At 33.6% G+C, this 17,284-nt stretch overlaps 1 protein-coding gene across 11 annotated transcripts in view; it reads left to right on the top strand.

Annotated features, from left to right (window-relative positions):
* Positions 1–17,284, top strand: part of LOC141456070 (irregular chiasm C-roughest protein-like) — a 921,342-nt gene that overhangs the window by 877,964 nt on the left and 26,094 nt on the right. For all 11 annotated transcript variants that reach the window (XM_074131684.1, XM_074131679.1, XM_074131677.1 and 8 more), the window contains one exon: positions 16,160–16,405. In XM_074131684.1, the coding sequence (XP_073987785.1) occupies positions 16,160–16,405 (246 nt within the window). The remainder of the gene's footprint in view (positions 1–16,159; positions 16,406–17,284) is intronic.

The raw sequence follows: 17,284 nt of genomic DNA, 5'->3' as shown, positions 1-17,284 counted from the left end.
GCACTTTGTCAGTGACAGCCACCACACTTAAACTGACTTCTCACGTCATTTGCACACCTCATTATGCATTTACACATATACTTATTTATAAATTAATTCAAGATGCTTGCTTACAAAACCAGTAAAATTCTGTATTCAGGATTACACTCATCTAGTTGAGTTTAAATGTCACGTCTGTAATTAATATTTTAACCATTCACTTCTTTTGTTTTGAAAAATTACAATGCAAAAATTTGTTGCTAACGCAGGAGTAAAAATAACAGTTTAATTACAATTAGTGAAATTGTTAATAAATCTAATTTTCGTGACGTATTAATGGACGTGATCTAATAAATTTTATGGCTGAAATGTAATGAGAATAGCGTATCGCAAAAAAAAAAAAAAAAAAGCTGGTAAGAACACTGGCACGACTCAATCTAAACGATTCATTCTCAAAATTGTAAATCATAAATTTTCTCTAAATTCCTAAAATTTGAGTTACCTTCAAAAACTCATTTCCAAAAAAATAGAAATTGTCACCGATACTTGTAAGATGAAAAACTATCAGAATATTTAAGCATTTGCTAGTTTAAACACCGTTCTCTCGTTATAGATTAACACTGCCCATCACCGGACAGTGAGCTGTGAGAAGCTCTAAGAAAGAGAAAATATAAGTGGCCAGTAGCTGATTCGAACCCGGGATCACCGCGTAGCAATCTAATCACTAAACGCATAACTAATCACTTCCCTCTCATTAATATTAAAGTAACTTTCTCCTCAACAGAAATGAATGTGGAATTCTTTTCGGTTTCAGTTTATTTATAACAAACGTTATCACTGTAAAAAAAAATACTAAAAGAAAAACGGATGTAAGAAATGCTCTTATTTCTGTATTATTATTATTTTTTGTTTGAGGTTAATTTAAAAACTAAAAGTTTGTTTGAAGTTCTTGTTCTGTGTACTTGGCATCGAGGCATTGTACCATCTAGGGAATAGAAGTCTTCCCTTTAACCCTTACCATAAAGTAACTTTTATAAATAGTCTATAGACGTAGGTTTATTTACAATGAAGACGGCGTGAAAGACGTTAACACTTAAAATAAACTTTTTATCGTTAACACGCACCCCGGTCGCTAAAAGTTGGATCTTTCCACGCAATCTTATATATTTATTATATTCTCAAGTTGTCTATCAATTTATGTAAACATTTATATTACATCAGCTGAATACACTGGCTTCGCTATGAAATGCATTATAGAGGGTCATCCTTGCATAATTAGCGCCACAAAGGGTATAACCAGTATCGTAGCTTAGTTATTTTGTATGGGCCAACTGAGTAGCCAGGATTTAAAGTTCATCCTTTCTAGTTAATATGCTCTAATAATATTTGTGGTATTATCTTAAGAACGTAATCAATGCCCCAATAATCATCATGTTACGGATTAGATGAACCACAAAGATTTCAGTTTAAGTAATCATTTGTCAATGAAGTATCTACGGAAATTTTTGCTGCTAATCTTAGCAAATTGGCTCTGCGTTATGTCATAATAATTTCAAGTAGTGGAGAGGGGGGCACATTTTGACAGAATTTACATTTTCTGTTACAGAGTGCACAGAATCGTATTATTGAACCTTTTTATTTTGTTTTCTACAACTTTCAAGTATTCTGAACAGATCTATATCAATAAACAGTTGGTACTTTACATACTACATATCTATATTCTTTTAATTTAAAAATTTTGTGTCAAATGTTAATATCTGCCCCACTGGTGTGGTAGCTTTGGACACAATATAATCTAGAAAGAAATGATATTACTTTACTCTGAATCTACCTTCTATCAGTTATTTCTCTCACTACTACATTACTTTCTCCTTTAACCACTGAAATCTAGTTCAAAAATCAAGAATGACTCAGTTCGGGATGTTGTACCCGAAGTGTGATGGGTTTAGGAAGTTTGAACAAAATATTCGGTTTGTTGCGCTTCTTAATGTAGGTTCGGACCACTTTCCCCTTCTCTGCGATTAAACAAAAAAAAAGTCACAAACTTGCAGGTCGGTAGGGCACATTTTAACTGTGATGTTGAAATGTATCCCCTCTCCTTCTATAAGAGAAAATATAATATCCAACACCTTTTGCAAGCAAATAGACTTTTGTAAATACGAGGTTTCAAAAATACGTATTCCAAATGTTAATAGGGACTATCAATACTTACACCTTGTCCACTACAATCTTCACAATACACTTCCAAAGCTGCACCAAAAATTTTACTTCCACCATACAAAATATAACATTCCTCAATTCTGACTTTACGAACAATGAAAACGAAGGGAAACTCTGTCCATTGTACAACAGGTCTACCACAAAATATGGAGAAAATTATCAATCATAAATGTTTTAAATATTTGGCGAGAAATTGAAACTGTTCAAAGGTTCCTCTCCCCTAAATATTTAAAATAAACCCCGCTGGATAAATTGCAATGCTTAAACAAAAAGTACTTTTAGCTTTAAGGAAACAAATTTAAGAAAAATTAGGAGTAATTTTTCCTTAATAATTTAATCACAGTTTTCTGGATTGTTATTGAATCAGGACGATAAATATTATAAAGCAAAAAAGGTATCAATTTTTCTTTTAGCACTTCTGTAAAACTTATCCTTTTTAAATTGTTCCATTTTTCTAGACGTCCGCGGAAGTGCGTGATCAGAGCAATCATGAGCAAGAATAGATTAACTAATCAAGTGATGTCTGTCCGCCCAACTTCCATGTAAGAGACAGTTCAGCTGACAGTGCTAGTTCAACTGATAACTCATAGTTTGAATAAACAGAAATCGTTTCTGGTGCTTTAAGCAAACTACTAATACGAAAATAATAAATACAGTTCGATGTGGGAAAGTTTAAAATGAAATTTCGAAGCCATGTAAAGGAAGTGGGGATAGGTTAACAGTTTCGCGATTATTTCTGCACTTTAGCATAGCTATAGAGTAGTGTAAAGAGTTCTATTTAAAGTAACTCCAAAGGCAAAAGCAAAATAAATCGTTAATCTTCCTAGAAGCGTGCAGTGGTCAGGGTTGTTAGCGTTAATATTTTGTCCGCGATGGATAAAATGAAGGGTGGAAATGAGGGTAAGTCCATTACGCCCACATTGGACACTGGACAGCTACAAAGTACATACAGCCCACACTCACAGAAAGGCGAAAGCCCACTTCTGAAAACCATTCCATAGGACTTAGGAGATCATAAAAATATTCTGTCAAAGAAAAAGAGCCAAATCCAAATTTTTTTGTAGACTCTTTATAGACGCTCTTGTCAGTAGTCAGAGAATTGTAATCATAAAAGAGAGTAGCTCCTCATTTCTCTCCCGCCAGAACTTTCGCTTTGTAATGTAACGTTATTTATAAGTAAGTCTACCGCAGTCTAAAATTACCAACCAAGCCCTTTTGTTAGGTCTACTATACTTGGAACAAACATAAGTGAGCGCACATTCACTTGTACACCCCCCTCTCCCTGACAACCTTAAAATAAACTCTTCTAAAAATAATTACAAAAAAAAGAAAAAGGTATTTAGGGGATGTCTCCGCCTAAAGTGGATACACCAGCTCTTGACTTTTATTTAATCTGCTTCTACGTACATTCGCATAATCTTTTTCATTTTTTGCTTTTTCTCACTCTTACTAACTAAGAGAAATTGTTGCAATCATACTGCCAACTAAATATCTTTTTTTGAGAGCCCCCAGATTTCGAAAAAATGTTTTTTTCTTTTTTCTTTACACATTGGTCTGGCTGTGATGTGGGCATGTATCCATCGTTAACAACAAAAGTTTAACATTTCGCTTTGGTATCACTGCAAAATAAGGTTTCGGTTGAAAGCGATCAACCAAAAGTACTAATTTACTGACTTGTTTCCCCTTAAAAGGACTTAATTTGAACTGAATTTCCAAATTTAAATAAAATCGTATGTACGGATTTTCCATTCTTTGGGGTAGATTTTATGATAATTTGTCATTTTCTAAAAAGAAAATAGAAATCTATCTTTTATTTGGAAATTTTTTTCCGGAAAAGTGAATTACGGATACTTCTTGTGAAGGAATAATTAGATTCGCCCTTAAGAGCCGTTTTGGTTTAATAGTTTTTCCACTTTTTGCTATTTTGGCTCTTTAGATTTTGAGTAAACTCCTGTATTCATTAAATACACATTTTTTTTTTTTACTTTAATCTATTTTTGAAGACTTAGTTTTAGTACAGTTCACGGTGAACAGTTTGGAAAACTAAGTTAAAACATTGAATTATTGTAAAATGAGTGTCTGTGAGAATTTGTGTGCCTCAAAAATAAAGTTAAATTGTTCTACTCTAGTCTACCAGCCTTAATCAAAGCCTTTGGGCAAGCTTTTGGTTTTAAACTTTAAAACAACAGCTAGAATGTTTAATGAAGGCAAGAATCTAATAAATTACTGATCTCTCCAGGTCTTCAAAAATATTAGGCCTGCCTTAAATGAGAGTTACAATCATTTCAAGACTCTTTCACCAAAAAAAAAAACTCGTATTTTTCATTCACACTATATAATTATACCTCAATTCGTATTATTAAATTTTCTTGTAATGTACGAGTATATAATTTTTACTAAAAAGTATTTGTGTTCCATTAAGGTATGATTTTCGAAATAAAAAACGCTAAAGCTACAAACTTTTTCAGTGAAATAGCACTGTCAAGAATATCTTAAATTTCTTAAAATTTGAAATTTTTGTTACATGCGTTTTCCTTATTAATATTTAATAGGTGGTAAATCTGTAAATTACCCTGAAATGGGACTTAAGAGAAAAATTCAACAACCCCCTTGCCAATCAGTGGACTTACTTTTAAAAAATCCTCCAGTAACCTGTTTTGAAAAATTAAAAACAAAAGAAACAACTGGAATCGATTCAGTTTGTTGGCAGATACTGTTGGTCGATTTCTTAGTAAATTCGGCACTAACCTATTACTTCATCTTATCTAATATAGCAAGGGAAGAGAAAATTCAGGAGTTTTTAATTGCCGAATTATCAAAGTTTTTCACTGTGGCGAACGTAATCCTAAAAAAAAATCTAACCTTCAAGGCAAGCTTTTTAAATTTTTGAAGGACAATCTCATTCGATGAAGATCTTTTGATAACATCACAGGATACATCATAGCGAATAAAATAGAATTTTTAACCAATTACCGCAGAATCAATAGCCGGTACAAAAGTTCCCTTATCGGCCAAATAAACCGTTTTTTTTAGAAATATTTGCATTAACACAAATTGCTTATACTCGTAAATACACCCATATTTTCCGGATGACATATTTCTATATTTTCGTTTGCTTTGATGTGATAATTATAATTTTAGCTTAATTTTTATTTTTACAAGTTGATTGAATTGTTTTTAATCAAACAGCCAAATACCTAAACCTTTTTGATGGTATTTATTTGATTTCAGTTTAATTAGTACATTCTGTCGAAATAAATTCAATCCAATGAACCAAGTATTGCATTTTGAAATTTGATTATTTTAAATTAAAACCTTTCCCGTGTAAAGTTGTGTAAAGTCTAATTGAAATATGGATTTAGCAGAGAAATATTTTTGACTATAAAATCGTTGAGTATTTATATTTAGAACATTCCAGAAATATCTCGTATCATTTATAAACGCAATAGTAAAATGAATTTCTAGCAGAACGCAAAATATTTTAAATTCTCTTATTATTTCATTTGAACACTTGCCCGCCCAAGTTTCATAATTCTCTTTCTCTCCCGCTAGCTCCGACAGTTATTCGTTTCCTGGAGAATTCTAAAATACTTATTATTCCCCATGGTAGGGAAGGAAATCTGCAGTTAAAACTGTTTAACAACTTTCTTCAGATTTCTTTAAAAATAGACTGGTATTTCTTAAAGAAGATCACAAGTTACGCCAAGGAAGTTTCTTGAAAGCGATCTTGGATTACTCGGGTTTCGCACAAATAATGAACATTGACATCGTTCTTTTTCATATATTTATATTTTTTAATTTAATTTGATTCTTTTTCCCGGTGCGGGAGAGATTGGTTACCACAAATTACGTAATGAAAAATCTCTTCCTTATTGTCAAGTAGTAGATAGCATGAAGGTGCAATGTATGTTTATTTCCAATATTTTATTTGAAATAACCATTTTTTAATTTTGAATTTATCTAATTTCCAAGCTGTTTTTTTAAAATAAAATGGGTATAATATTTTTTCCAAATAACGGTATGATCGGGCCAACTAGCTGTCCAAGAAATACTAAGATATTGTAAAGTTTTTGTCCTTTTACTAAAAACCTTAACTACAACTAGTGACTTCCACTAGTTAATTTAATAAGTGTGGGTTCGATAAATAATAAAACTCGCTAAACTTATAAGTAGTAACCTGTTTTATTAACACATTAACATTACTAACATTAACATTTACTAGCAACTAACGCTATTCCTTACATTTACCATTTACAACAGTCACAACAGTTTACTGTTACTTACTCACTAAGTAACACCACAAAAACTGTTCCACGACTGACTACTGGTCCGCACTGCACTTAAATTGCACTAGTCTCAGCTGCACTAACAAAGCTCTACTCACTAACTGGCTAACTCTGAAGCACTCCGCAACACTGACTCTCTCAAACTGTCCCTTTCGAAATGTCTCTCCAACTGTCACTAACTCCCACCTGCTACTGTCTTACCCCCACTCCCACTGGGGCCGCTCCCTTAGCTTTTACACAGTGGTGGACCGTTATAGGCTTCGGTCACTAAACTCCTAGAACAATCTAGCCCTTACTTCTCCGGCTCAGGTTAAGTCTGGCCTTTTTTTTACACTGTGGTGGACCGTTATAGACTTCGGTCACCCAACTCCCAAAACAATCTAGGCCTTTCTTCTCTGGCTCAGGTCAACTTCGTTACAATATTAAGAGTCTGAACTAATAAATCTTCTGTTTTTTCAGATCAGTCATTGCAAGAATCAAATGGTTTTATGTTAACTTTTTCTAATAGTTTTAATGAAATTCAAACAATTTGAGCTTAACGTGCCTCTGTACATAAAATTAAATCGAACAATTAATGAAACTTAGTCCATTTTGTTTTAGCTATAAATAATAATGCTAAAAATAAATAAAAAAAATTATGTTCCAATTATAAATTAGGTAAAACATAACAGAGTTGAAAATAAAAAATAAAATAAAATAAAAAGGAAAGCTTGTTATTCGTTTTTAACTTTGAGTTCAACAAAGAAATTCGAGTTGCTTTTTATAAATAAAAACTAATTATCTTTAATTAACATCATTATAATTATTTAACTGTTGACTGTTCTTATTCCCTCTAATAATAACTTTAAAAAATAAATAGTAGATAATCAACTGAACTGCATTTATTGGTAATTACCTAAACTTTAATAAAATAGCAAGAATTATTAGAAGCTTCAAGCGCCAATGGCCCACAGATGAGTACAATTAATAAGTAAAGTAAAGTAATCGCTAATTCTTTCGGACAGGACTTAACATCCAACTACCAATTAAGGGTCGCGGACGAAGGCGGAAACACATACTTTACTACTATCTTTTATAACAAATAAAAACTATGGATTCGAACTGGAGATCTTCCACTTACAAAGCCACCCTTTATGGCAATTACACCAACATTCGCCCCAATACACACCTTAAAATCAAAAGAATAAATCTGTTTTGGAGACCCACACGATCTTAGAATAATAGTCAAGATTCTAAATCTTGCGGGTTTTTTTCCTTCCAAAACTCGTAATCATAAAAATTTAAGGTGTGCGGGTAATTAGCCTTCAGCGCCCGAATCTGGTGGAGGGAGCTGCTCCTCCTAGGAAACTGCAGACTTACTCCCCCATCAGGGGCTATTTCCTGGGGAAGGTAGCCCTAGAATGTATACTGAGAACGCCTTAATGGTTTATGTAAGGGTGTCATGTAAATGTGGTCTGTAAATGTGTTGTGTTCAGGTGTAGGTGTACCCTTTTAGTCCCCTCTTACGACAAGAAGAGAGTACTGAAGATTTATTCTAAATCCCCATCTACAGGGACTAAGAAATGTATTATTACAATTGTTTTTATTAGTCTTTGGAAAGGGCTAAAGCTCAATCTATTTCAAAACCATTTTTACCCTCTTAGTTAGTTGATGGAACACAGACCTTCTTAAAGAGCTCAATGTGTACTGTGGATAGAAACGTCTTGACGAACTATGTCTGCTGTCCTATTCCCAAGGGGAATAATACATTTATTACTAGGCTTCTTTATTTGAATGGATAGATAGGGCATATTAAACAATCAAAGAGCATTCTTGAGAGAACCTTACTCCGTGCCCGTACCTAAATGAAATTTAGCGTTTGGACTCCTGAGGTTCTAAGTTTTTGAGCTATCTTGATCGCAATGAAAACCACTTTCACTGTTTCAGGAGCCCTCAAAATGATTATTTATAGTGAAGAACTTGATTTCAAACCATAGCACTAATTTTCTCACTTATTAATGAAAAGACAAAGGACATAACTTGTTATATAATATTCTACGAAGCAGATAACATCCGCTAACCTGGACAGCGTCGAACTGTATTCAGACATTTGCATCCTATTTCATTAGATCTGGTTAAACATATGGTAGCGCTTGGTTAGTAAAGTATCTAGAGCTGACAATAGTTTGAGAATATACGATCTACTCCTTGCTGGGAAACAGTAATGGAGGTACTTCCTTCAAAACAGCACATGTCCAAATGTGAGGACCATCTACTGGCCACCCAAAATATTTTTTTTGTCACTCTGTCCTCCATCCCAGAACTTTACAATACTAACAGGTGCTCCTGACATTCTGACAAGTTCGTAAATTTCTTTTGTAATTTATTTATTGATTGATTTATTTTGGAGTCCCACAGAGTGCCACCAGCTCTCTCATCACCTTCTTCCGGTTATAGCACTGAGCTATTATTTATACAGCCATGGAAGTTTTCACAAATTTTGGTTTACTTTTTTAAACAAGTGATATTTTGTAATATTGGAATGAATGTTAATAAATTCGTGTTAACATGCGTAACTTGAGAGAGGTAGGAACGCAAATAAGTATCCCAATAATCAGTTGTGATGTACTTCTAATGTAGAGCTCCTCCTAGAATCCTGTGCTCAGTTTTTTTTACAATTGCAGAGGTTCCTACAAATGTAACGTAGTGCTTAAAAAAAAAGAAAATACTTAACAATTATAATCAGGGAATCGTTCTTGAGAAAACCTTACAATATTATAAGTCATTCAGCAAAGTGAAGTTCTACCGATTATTATGTTTCAACTTCGCAATTCAATTATTTCATTCAGTATAATTATATCGCTTTAATAGTAAGTGTATCCTTCAAGAATCTTGGTCTTAATTCATGAATTCCAGCTTAAAACAACTTTTACTCGTCTAGATCCGCGTACGTAATAATTCTCCCTGGAAAGTTTAAATTTAAAGTAACTTTTGACAGCGAACATACATCTTCAAGTGTCAAACAATCCTACCCCTCAATACATATCTTAGAGAGGACTGCTTTCTATGGACAAGCATTTACCGTGGAGTAACTGAAAAGACTAAAAGGGATTGGTCCCTCTCCATAGACTAATAAAATCGATAATTCCTAATTGTAATTTTATATTTCTTACTTATTTTCCTATTCTTCATGGTCAGAGCAGCTTGGAAAGACGCACCACCGGAGCGGACGAACAATAGCTTTACATAATATCTATTTTCTACCCAAAAAGTGTTCCCGTAAACACCCTTGCAGTAACATTACTTTTAATTTGCTTGATCTTTTCAATGTTGACCGAAATATGAACATCCCAAACTGAATAAAAGACTTAAAGAGGACTTTGAAACGTATACGTAAGTTCAATTATAATAATTTTGTTACGGACAGAATTTTGAACAAAAAAAATCCCTGATTTTTCTAACTATACTGATCATTATGTACACGTTATAACAAATTTAAAAATACCACTCTAAACCATATAAATAAAAAACATCGCGTCAATATAATAGGTATGTGAGCTGTAAAGGATCTATTTAGAGAACTCAATTAGTCTGCAGTCTAGACATTTCGGACCGGATCTCGTCAACATTTGTTTGAATAAATTAAATGTTCCTGCCATTAAAATTGTTTAGATCCATTGTATGACTGAATGTAATTATGTCATAGTTAATATTTTTAAAACGTAACAAAATATGATAAATTATCTTCAGAGGAACTAAAGATTCCTAAGATTTTGGTAATAAAAAAAAAAAAGACAAATAAGAAAAGAAGTCTGAAGGCAGTCTGAATGTTGCTTCAGTTTTTTTAAAATAGGTACGTTGTAAGGATAAGTGAGGATAAGACTTGGAGGAGATGCGTTTAAAAAACGTGAAAGGATAGAATGAAGAGTGTAGATGTCAAGCAGAAAATGGGAGTAACAGAAGCAATGGAATAGAGTATTGGGAAGAGGAAGTTGAAGTGGTGGAACATCTTCGGAAGGTGCTCCTCGCTGGAAATGTCGAGAGGATGGACGGACCTGCATGGACAGAAGACATGCAGGTTCTGGAGTTTTGGAGAGAAGGTTTGAACGGCAATCCATAGAAATCGCTAAAAAAACAAAAATTAAAATTAATTAAATAAATAAAATTTCAACTCAGCAAATAAATCTAAAACTTTTATTTTCATTTATTAAATTATTAAATGTATTGTGAGGATTAAAACCAAATAAAATTTAAAATAACTTGCAAAACTTTACTGAAAACATTTATTTACAGTTCATTAGTTTGACAAACAAAATGGATGATCAAATTAAAACGTTTGGCTTAAATCAAGTTTTAGTGAATTCCTATAGAATTTACTTTGGGTTAAAAGCGTTAAACTTTTTATTCATTCAAATTATTTTGTAAATTGTTTAGGAAATTGTGGATTGTGCAGTAACTCATTTTCTCATTCATTTTTCAATATGGTATGAGAAGAATTGGGCTATCATATCAAATGTTCGCTTACGAATTTACAATCTCAAAGTATTATTTCATGAATTGCTGTGCTTGATGGAATTGTATGTGTACAAAGTTTGCTAAATTCAGCCGAAAAAGTAGAATGTGAACTCACTAATATGAACTCAATTCTCATCTCAATTCTGTCAAATCTACTTGCATCTAAGTGCCTACTACGTACATCTACTCATCCTAAACTTGAGAAGTACGAGTGCTTCCCGACCACGGCACCTAATTGGTAGTTGGACGTTAAGACCAGCCTGAAAAAATAAGCGATTACTTGTCTTTTTACTAGCACTTGACCAGTATAGGAGCAAACACTTATGACATCTGGTTCATGAAATATTCCTTCCTTTTGCTCCAACATTATTACACTCTTTAATTATTGGTAAAACCACTGATTACAGTTGCTTACCATTGTTAGGGAAGATAATGCTCTCGAACTGAAAGCGTGCCTCTAAGTCCTTGAAGAGAGCAACGATCATTTCCTTTCTTTCACTTGTGTAGTTTGGCCAAACCATTATTATGTGTTGGATGGACATCTTCTTCTGCATTGCACTCTGCACATTAGCGGTGAAGCAATGAAGATCTCTTATAGATTCTGTAGAGATAGGAGCCACTTATTATGTAATGATTCTTAATCTACTCGTATTTATTTGCACATAAGCCTGACCTTTGAATCTTGATTGTTAAGGCGTCGTGGACTTAAAAAAATGTACTCTTGTTGCCGTTATTGTAGCCTTTTCTGCCATTCTTGTAAGGATACTTCGAGAGTTTAAATTGCTTAAATTTATATCTTTTCTTAAACAGACTATTTTGAAGTACCAATAAAATTAAGTGAACGTTATTTACTTGGTGGTTATTTTGAAAGTTTATGACGGTTTTTCAGTAAATCTTTTGGAAATAAATAAAATTACCGATTTATTGTTCCGGATTTTTTGTTTTAATTATGTCCGAACAAAATGTCAAATTCTTGTTGGATGATAAATGAAACCAGAGGCTATGACCCCCTAAGGGATGCAATAATTTTCGTTGTTCTTTCTTTCTAGTTTTGTTGGTTGTATATCTTGACAACATTGTTTAGACTGGACAAGTCAAAGGGTTTTTTTATGTGCGTGTAACCCTGGAACATATGACGTGGCCACTATCGCCCTTCTACTTGCTGAGCCTCTACCGCACTAAACACCACCCTCTATACCCTCTTAGTTGTCAAGGAAGAGTCTGCTACTGTGCATTTTTAAACATTCGTAGTTCGTGTTTTCTGGTGAAATTGTGTGTGTCCAGCAGTTTCTTCTCTTCAGGTTTTGTTCTTTTTTAAAATTCTGTAAATTGCTTGTGTTTGAATTTCGATTAGTAGGGTTTGTTCCATGTTTAAGGTGAAAAACTAGAAATTGGTCCATAATTTGATCGTCATTCAATTTTCGAAACTTAGATATCAAGTAAGTTAAAAAAATTACATTGTTATCCAATTTTTTAATAAAATACTAAGCGGGTAATTTCCAAGGCCTGGTTGGAGAATTGAAGCGAAGCGGCTTACTATTTTTTCAGTAATTAATTTTAAAGAAAGATGTGCAAAGCCAACCGGCGCCAAATTTCAGAGAGTACTAAAATCATTTGCTGAAAAGTTTTTAAGTGAAATTATTAATGATTTCTCTATACTTAAAGCGCACAAAGTGAATATTTATTTTACATTAATTATAAATTCTTATTAATAGGAAAAGAAAAACCTTTTATGAGGGGCACCAAAATTAGTCTTTGCTACGGGCGCAATTTTTTCTTTGCAGTTCTTAGTGTTGGATGATTTCTTTCGAGCATACTCTGTGGATTTCAGTAATATACGAGGGTCGTTTGAAAAGTCCGTGCAAAAATAAAAACTACTTAATTTTTTGGGGTAAACCTTTTTTATTTTTCAACATAGTCTCCTTTTAGGCTTATACAATTCGTCCAACGCTGCTCTAGTTTGTTGATCCCTTCCGAATAATAGGATTTGTCCAAGACTGAAAAATAGCCATTCGTTTCTGCAATCACCTCCTCGTTTGAATAAAATCTTTTTCCCGCCAGCCATTTCTTCATATTGGGGAACAAATAGTAGTCCGAGGGAGCCAAGTCTGGAGAATAGGGGGGGATGTGAAACGAGTTGGAACCCTATTTCCCTTAATTTTGCGACCACAACTGCTGAGGTGTGAGCTGGTGCGTTGTCGTGATGGAAAAGGACTTTTTTGTGGGCCAATCGTGGGCGTTTTTCTTGCAGCTCGGTTTTCAAACGGTCCAATAACGATGAATAATATGCACCTGTAATAGTTTTACCCTTTTCCAGATTGTCGATGAGGATTATTCCTTGCAAATCCCAAAAGACAGTCGCCATAATCTTACCGGCCGAAGGAACGGTCTTCGCCTTTTTTGGCGCAGATTCCCCCTTGGTAACCCATTGTTTAGATTGTTCTTTGGTCTCAGAAGTGTAGTGATGTATCCATGTTTCATCCACAGTGACGAAACGACGCTTAAAGTCCTGCGGATTCTTCTGGAACAGCTGCAAACCGTCCTTGCAACACTTCACACGATTTCGTTTTTGGTCAAGCGTGAGCAATCGCGGCACCCATCTTGCGGATAGCTTTGTCATGTCCAAATGTTGATGCAAAATATTATGTACCCGTTCATTCGAGATGCCCACAGCACTAGCAATCTCACGCACCTTCACTCTTCTGTCATCCATCACCATATCATGGATTTTATCAATGATTTCTGGAATAGTAACCTCAACAGGGCGTCCAGAACGTTCAGCGTCACTTGTGCCCATATGGCCACTCCGAAAATTTTGAAACCACTTATAAACTGTTCTAATCGAAGGTGCAGAGTCACCATAATGTTTATCAAGCTTCTCTTTAGTCTCCTGAGGCGTTTTGCCTTTCATAAAGTAGTGTTTAATCAACACACGAAATTCTTTTTCGTCCATTTTTTGAAAATCACTCGACTTTCTCGATTCAAACGAATGCCAAACACAAAGAAATAGACCGATCTGGCTGAAACTTGGTGTGTGTTCTTCCAAGAGATGCTACTAACTAAACATAACCTCAATACGCGCCAGTAGTGCTATCTCTCTGACTTTGCACGGACTTTTCAAACGACCCTCGTATTTGTGGACATCTTCTAGTTAGAATTAGCAAATATTATTTGGAGCGGCGTATCATTTAAGGCGAATTTTCTTACTCGCGCGGGAGCCTTATTATCTTCCTCTTCTACAAAGAGTTGAAAATAGTCAATCATTACGGAAATAATAATAATTATTATTGTTTTAATTCTATGTATAAAACCTTCCATTAATTCTTTAATAGTTATTTGTGTAACTATTGCGGAAAGAGATAGTTTCGTTGTGTGTTGGTGTATTGCGACTGGAATCGAAGGAGAGTTTTGTAACTCACAACTAAGAAAAAACTTCGTAACGACTGCACGCTTATTGATATCATTGCGGAAAATAACTTTATGAGCAAAGAAGTACTATTTAAACACGTAATCATGTGGTAAAAACCTATATTTTGCATGACAATGGGAAAAATTTATTACTAAACTTCAATGAAGAAGTAAAACTTACTGTTATTTAAACAAATAACAATACTGCAACCAAAGTATTGAAACAGCCAAGAATGTTTTGGTATTTCTTCAATAAGTCAATAAATAAAATTCTTGCAATGTTTAATTATAATTATTAAAGAATTGCCATTTTTGGCTTGTGAGGAAAAATATGAAATTCAAAAAAAAATAAATTGAAAATAATAATTAGAACCTTAAGTTCGCGGAAAACTGTTTCTTATTGGGATTCTTTTGTTTGAAAATTACTTTTCTTTCCAAAAACCGGAACTTAAACTGAATATTTAATCACCCCATAATGCACTGGCGCTATCTTTCAGAATAAACTACCTCAAATAGTTGTGTGCTTCACTTTATTTGGAAAACTTTTAGGCTAAAAGTGATTCTAAAGGCGATCGCTTGCATAGGTGGGGGGGGTGCCCCTCTAAAGGGCAATTTCAGTGAGTTTTTCAACTATTTAATTAAACGTGTTTGGCAAATTACAAGTTTGCTTAACACCTAACCTAAAGAATTAACTTTCGGTACATTCCTTTGAACCATTTTCTTTTACAAGAGTAGTTAGCCCAGGACTTCTAATCGCTTCAAAACTAGTTTTTTTTAGCTAATCTTCGCCAGCCTAAAATATCTGACGAGTTGCTGCACATTCTACTCTGTTTAAGCAAATCTCTCAGTTTTAAGCGGTAATTTATTAGCACAATTAAATAAGTGGTTAAATTAATATTGACAATTTCAGTCATAAAGAAATGTCACCAATATTCTTTCTTCCTTTTCGATTAATGAATCACTGGCCAAAAACGATGAACCTTAGTTAGTTAGTTGCTACCTAGACATTGTCTCTTATACGATTATTACTGAAACCCAGTTTTTTAATTGAGTCTAAGTGTTGTGTAACGTTTTAATCTCTTTATAAAATATACTTGTAAGTTGTGAATAAAGAATTGTTTTTAAAAATTCAAATCCCACTTATAAGCATATAACTGGCCTTTACTCCTTAATTACTTTACACTGCTTAGTATCTAGTCCAAGCAATTTATACCTAGGTGGGACAACTTAAGAGTCAACCATTCGACAGGGTTCCTTTCAATTTAGGAACATAGATTTTAACTTGATTTGTAGTAAATGAAAACAAAATGTATTTAGAATACAACGTTAGAGAAATAAAATAAGGTACAGTAATGCCTATTTTGTCAGACGGGCTTTACGTCCAACTACCAATTAGGTGTCGTGGACGGAGGCGACTAGCAAACATACTTTACTGTAAATTTCTTTTATTTACCATTAAATAAAATCGAAGGCCTAAGAAAACCCAGAACTGTGGTATTGTGATACATATTAGCTTTAAAAGTCTCGCCTCTTAACCGCTCGGCTATCGTGGCGCCTAAATCATAAAATATTAGCATGAGAAATTAATAGTAAAGTATTTTTTGTCTCCTTACACGATACATAATTAGGTAGTTGGGCTTAAAAGCCCACCTGAAAAAATGGGCAATATTTCGATTTAAAATGATTCTAAAATAATAATTTTCATTTTGTCTTAATAAAAATTGAATTATTCTTAGACAAATTAATCAATTTAAGTTTTATTGTTTGTTTAGGTGGGATGGAAATACGGCCGCTGGTTTTATTCCTCTTAATGCTGACAAGATTTAGCTTTTGTGAGCAAAAGTTTGCAATAGAACCGCAGGATCAAACGGCGATAGTTGGTAGTCGAGTAACTTTGCCATGTAGAGTGGTTGGCAAGGTTGGTAGATTGCAATGGACTAAAGATGATTTCGGCCTTGGAGAGCACAGACAGTTGCAAGGTTATGATCGTTACAGGATGATTGGCAGTGATGATGAAGGTAATTCATCCTTTCTTTAAGCTTTCTTTATTAATTTCCTTGAAATCAGATCAAAAGGAAATGCATTGTTTAAGTTGTTTCTTCAGTTAAGAGTTTAAGTTGTAAATTCTTGTAATAAAATTTAATTTTTTTTCTTTCTAGAAAATTAATCCTTCATATACTTCAATTTTCATTTTATATCTATTATAGGTTTATTTTATCTTTTGCGTTTTGAAACAATTTAACAATACAGAATTTAACTTAAGTTATTGATTTTAATTAATGTATATCTGATTGATTCATAATTGTTACTGATTTTTGGGTGATTAGTCGATACCTTTCACACTTGCTTTATGGTCTCTTGGGTTTATCACCAATTCAAGTCGCAGATTTACTAATAATCTAACAAGATTAAAAACAAATATCTCTCTTTTTTATGTACAATTTTATCGTAGATTATTGTAAACTCTGGTCGCCATATCATAACCATTACTAATTAATATGCTGGCTTGAAATCCTGAATTCATTCAATCGCTTCAATAAGCCACAGATATTTCCCAAAGTGAACTAGAATTGCATAGAATTCAAGGTTATTGCTTCAAATTCAATCTTAAAGACCCGCAGACAATTGTTAAGGGGTAGGGTCAGGTATGGTGAATGGTTAGGTGCGTGGTACTTACAATAGAAGTACCCAAATTTGTGCCCTCTACCTTACCAAAAAATTATAATCAAGTGCATCCGCGCCTTCCACAACTTGCTTTCACAATTGCACTTTAAGCCCTCCTCAAAAAGGAAGCGTTACTTAATTTGTTTTGCTTACTTTTTATTACTTGAGATCTTTTCAAAGTTCACGCTAGTTTTGGTTGATAAGACTGCAGCTACAATTATTTACCATTAGTG

The sequence above is a fragment of the Rhodnius prolixus genome, unplaced genomic scaffold, assembly GCF_049639745.1.
Source record: "Rhodnius prolixus isolate KJV_2025 unplaced genomic scaffold, Rpr scaffold_4, whole genome shotgun sequence".
Taxonomy (NCBI): Eukaryota; Metazoa; Arthropoda; class Insecta; order Hemiptera; family Reduviidae; genus Rhodnius; species Rhodnius prolixus.
The sequence above is the reverse complement of the archived record's forward strand: the minus strand, read 5'-3'. Positions and strand labels throughout refer to the sequence as shown.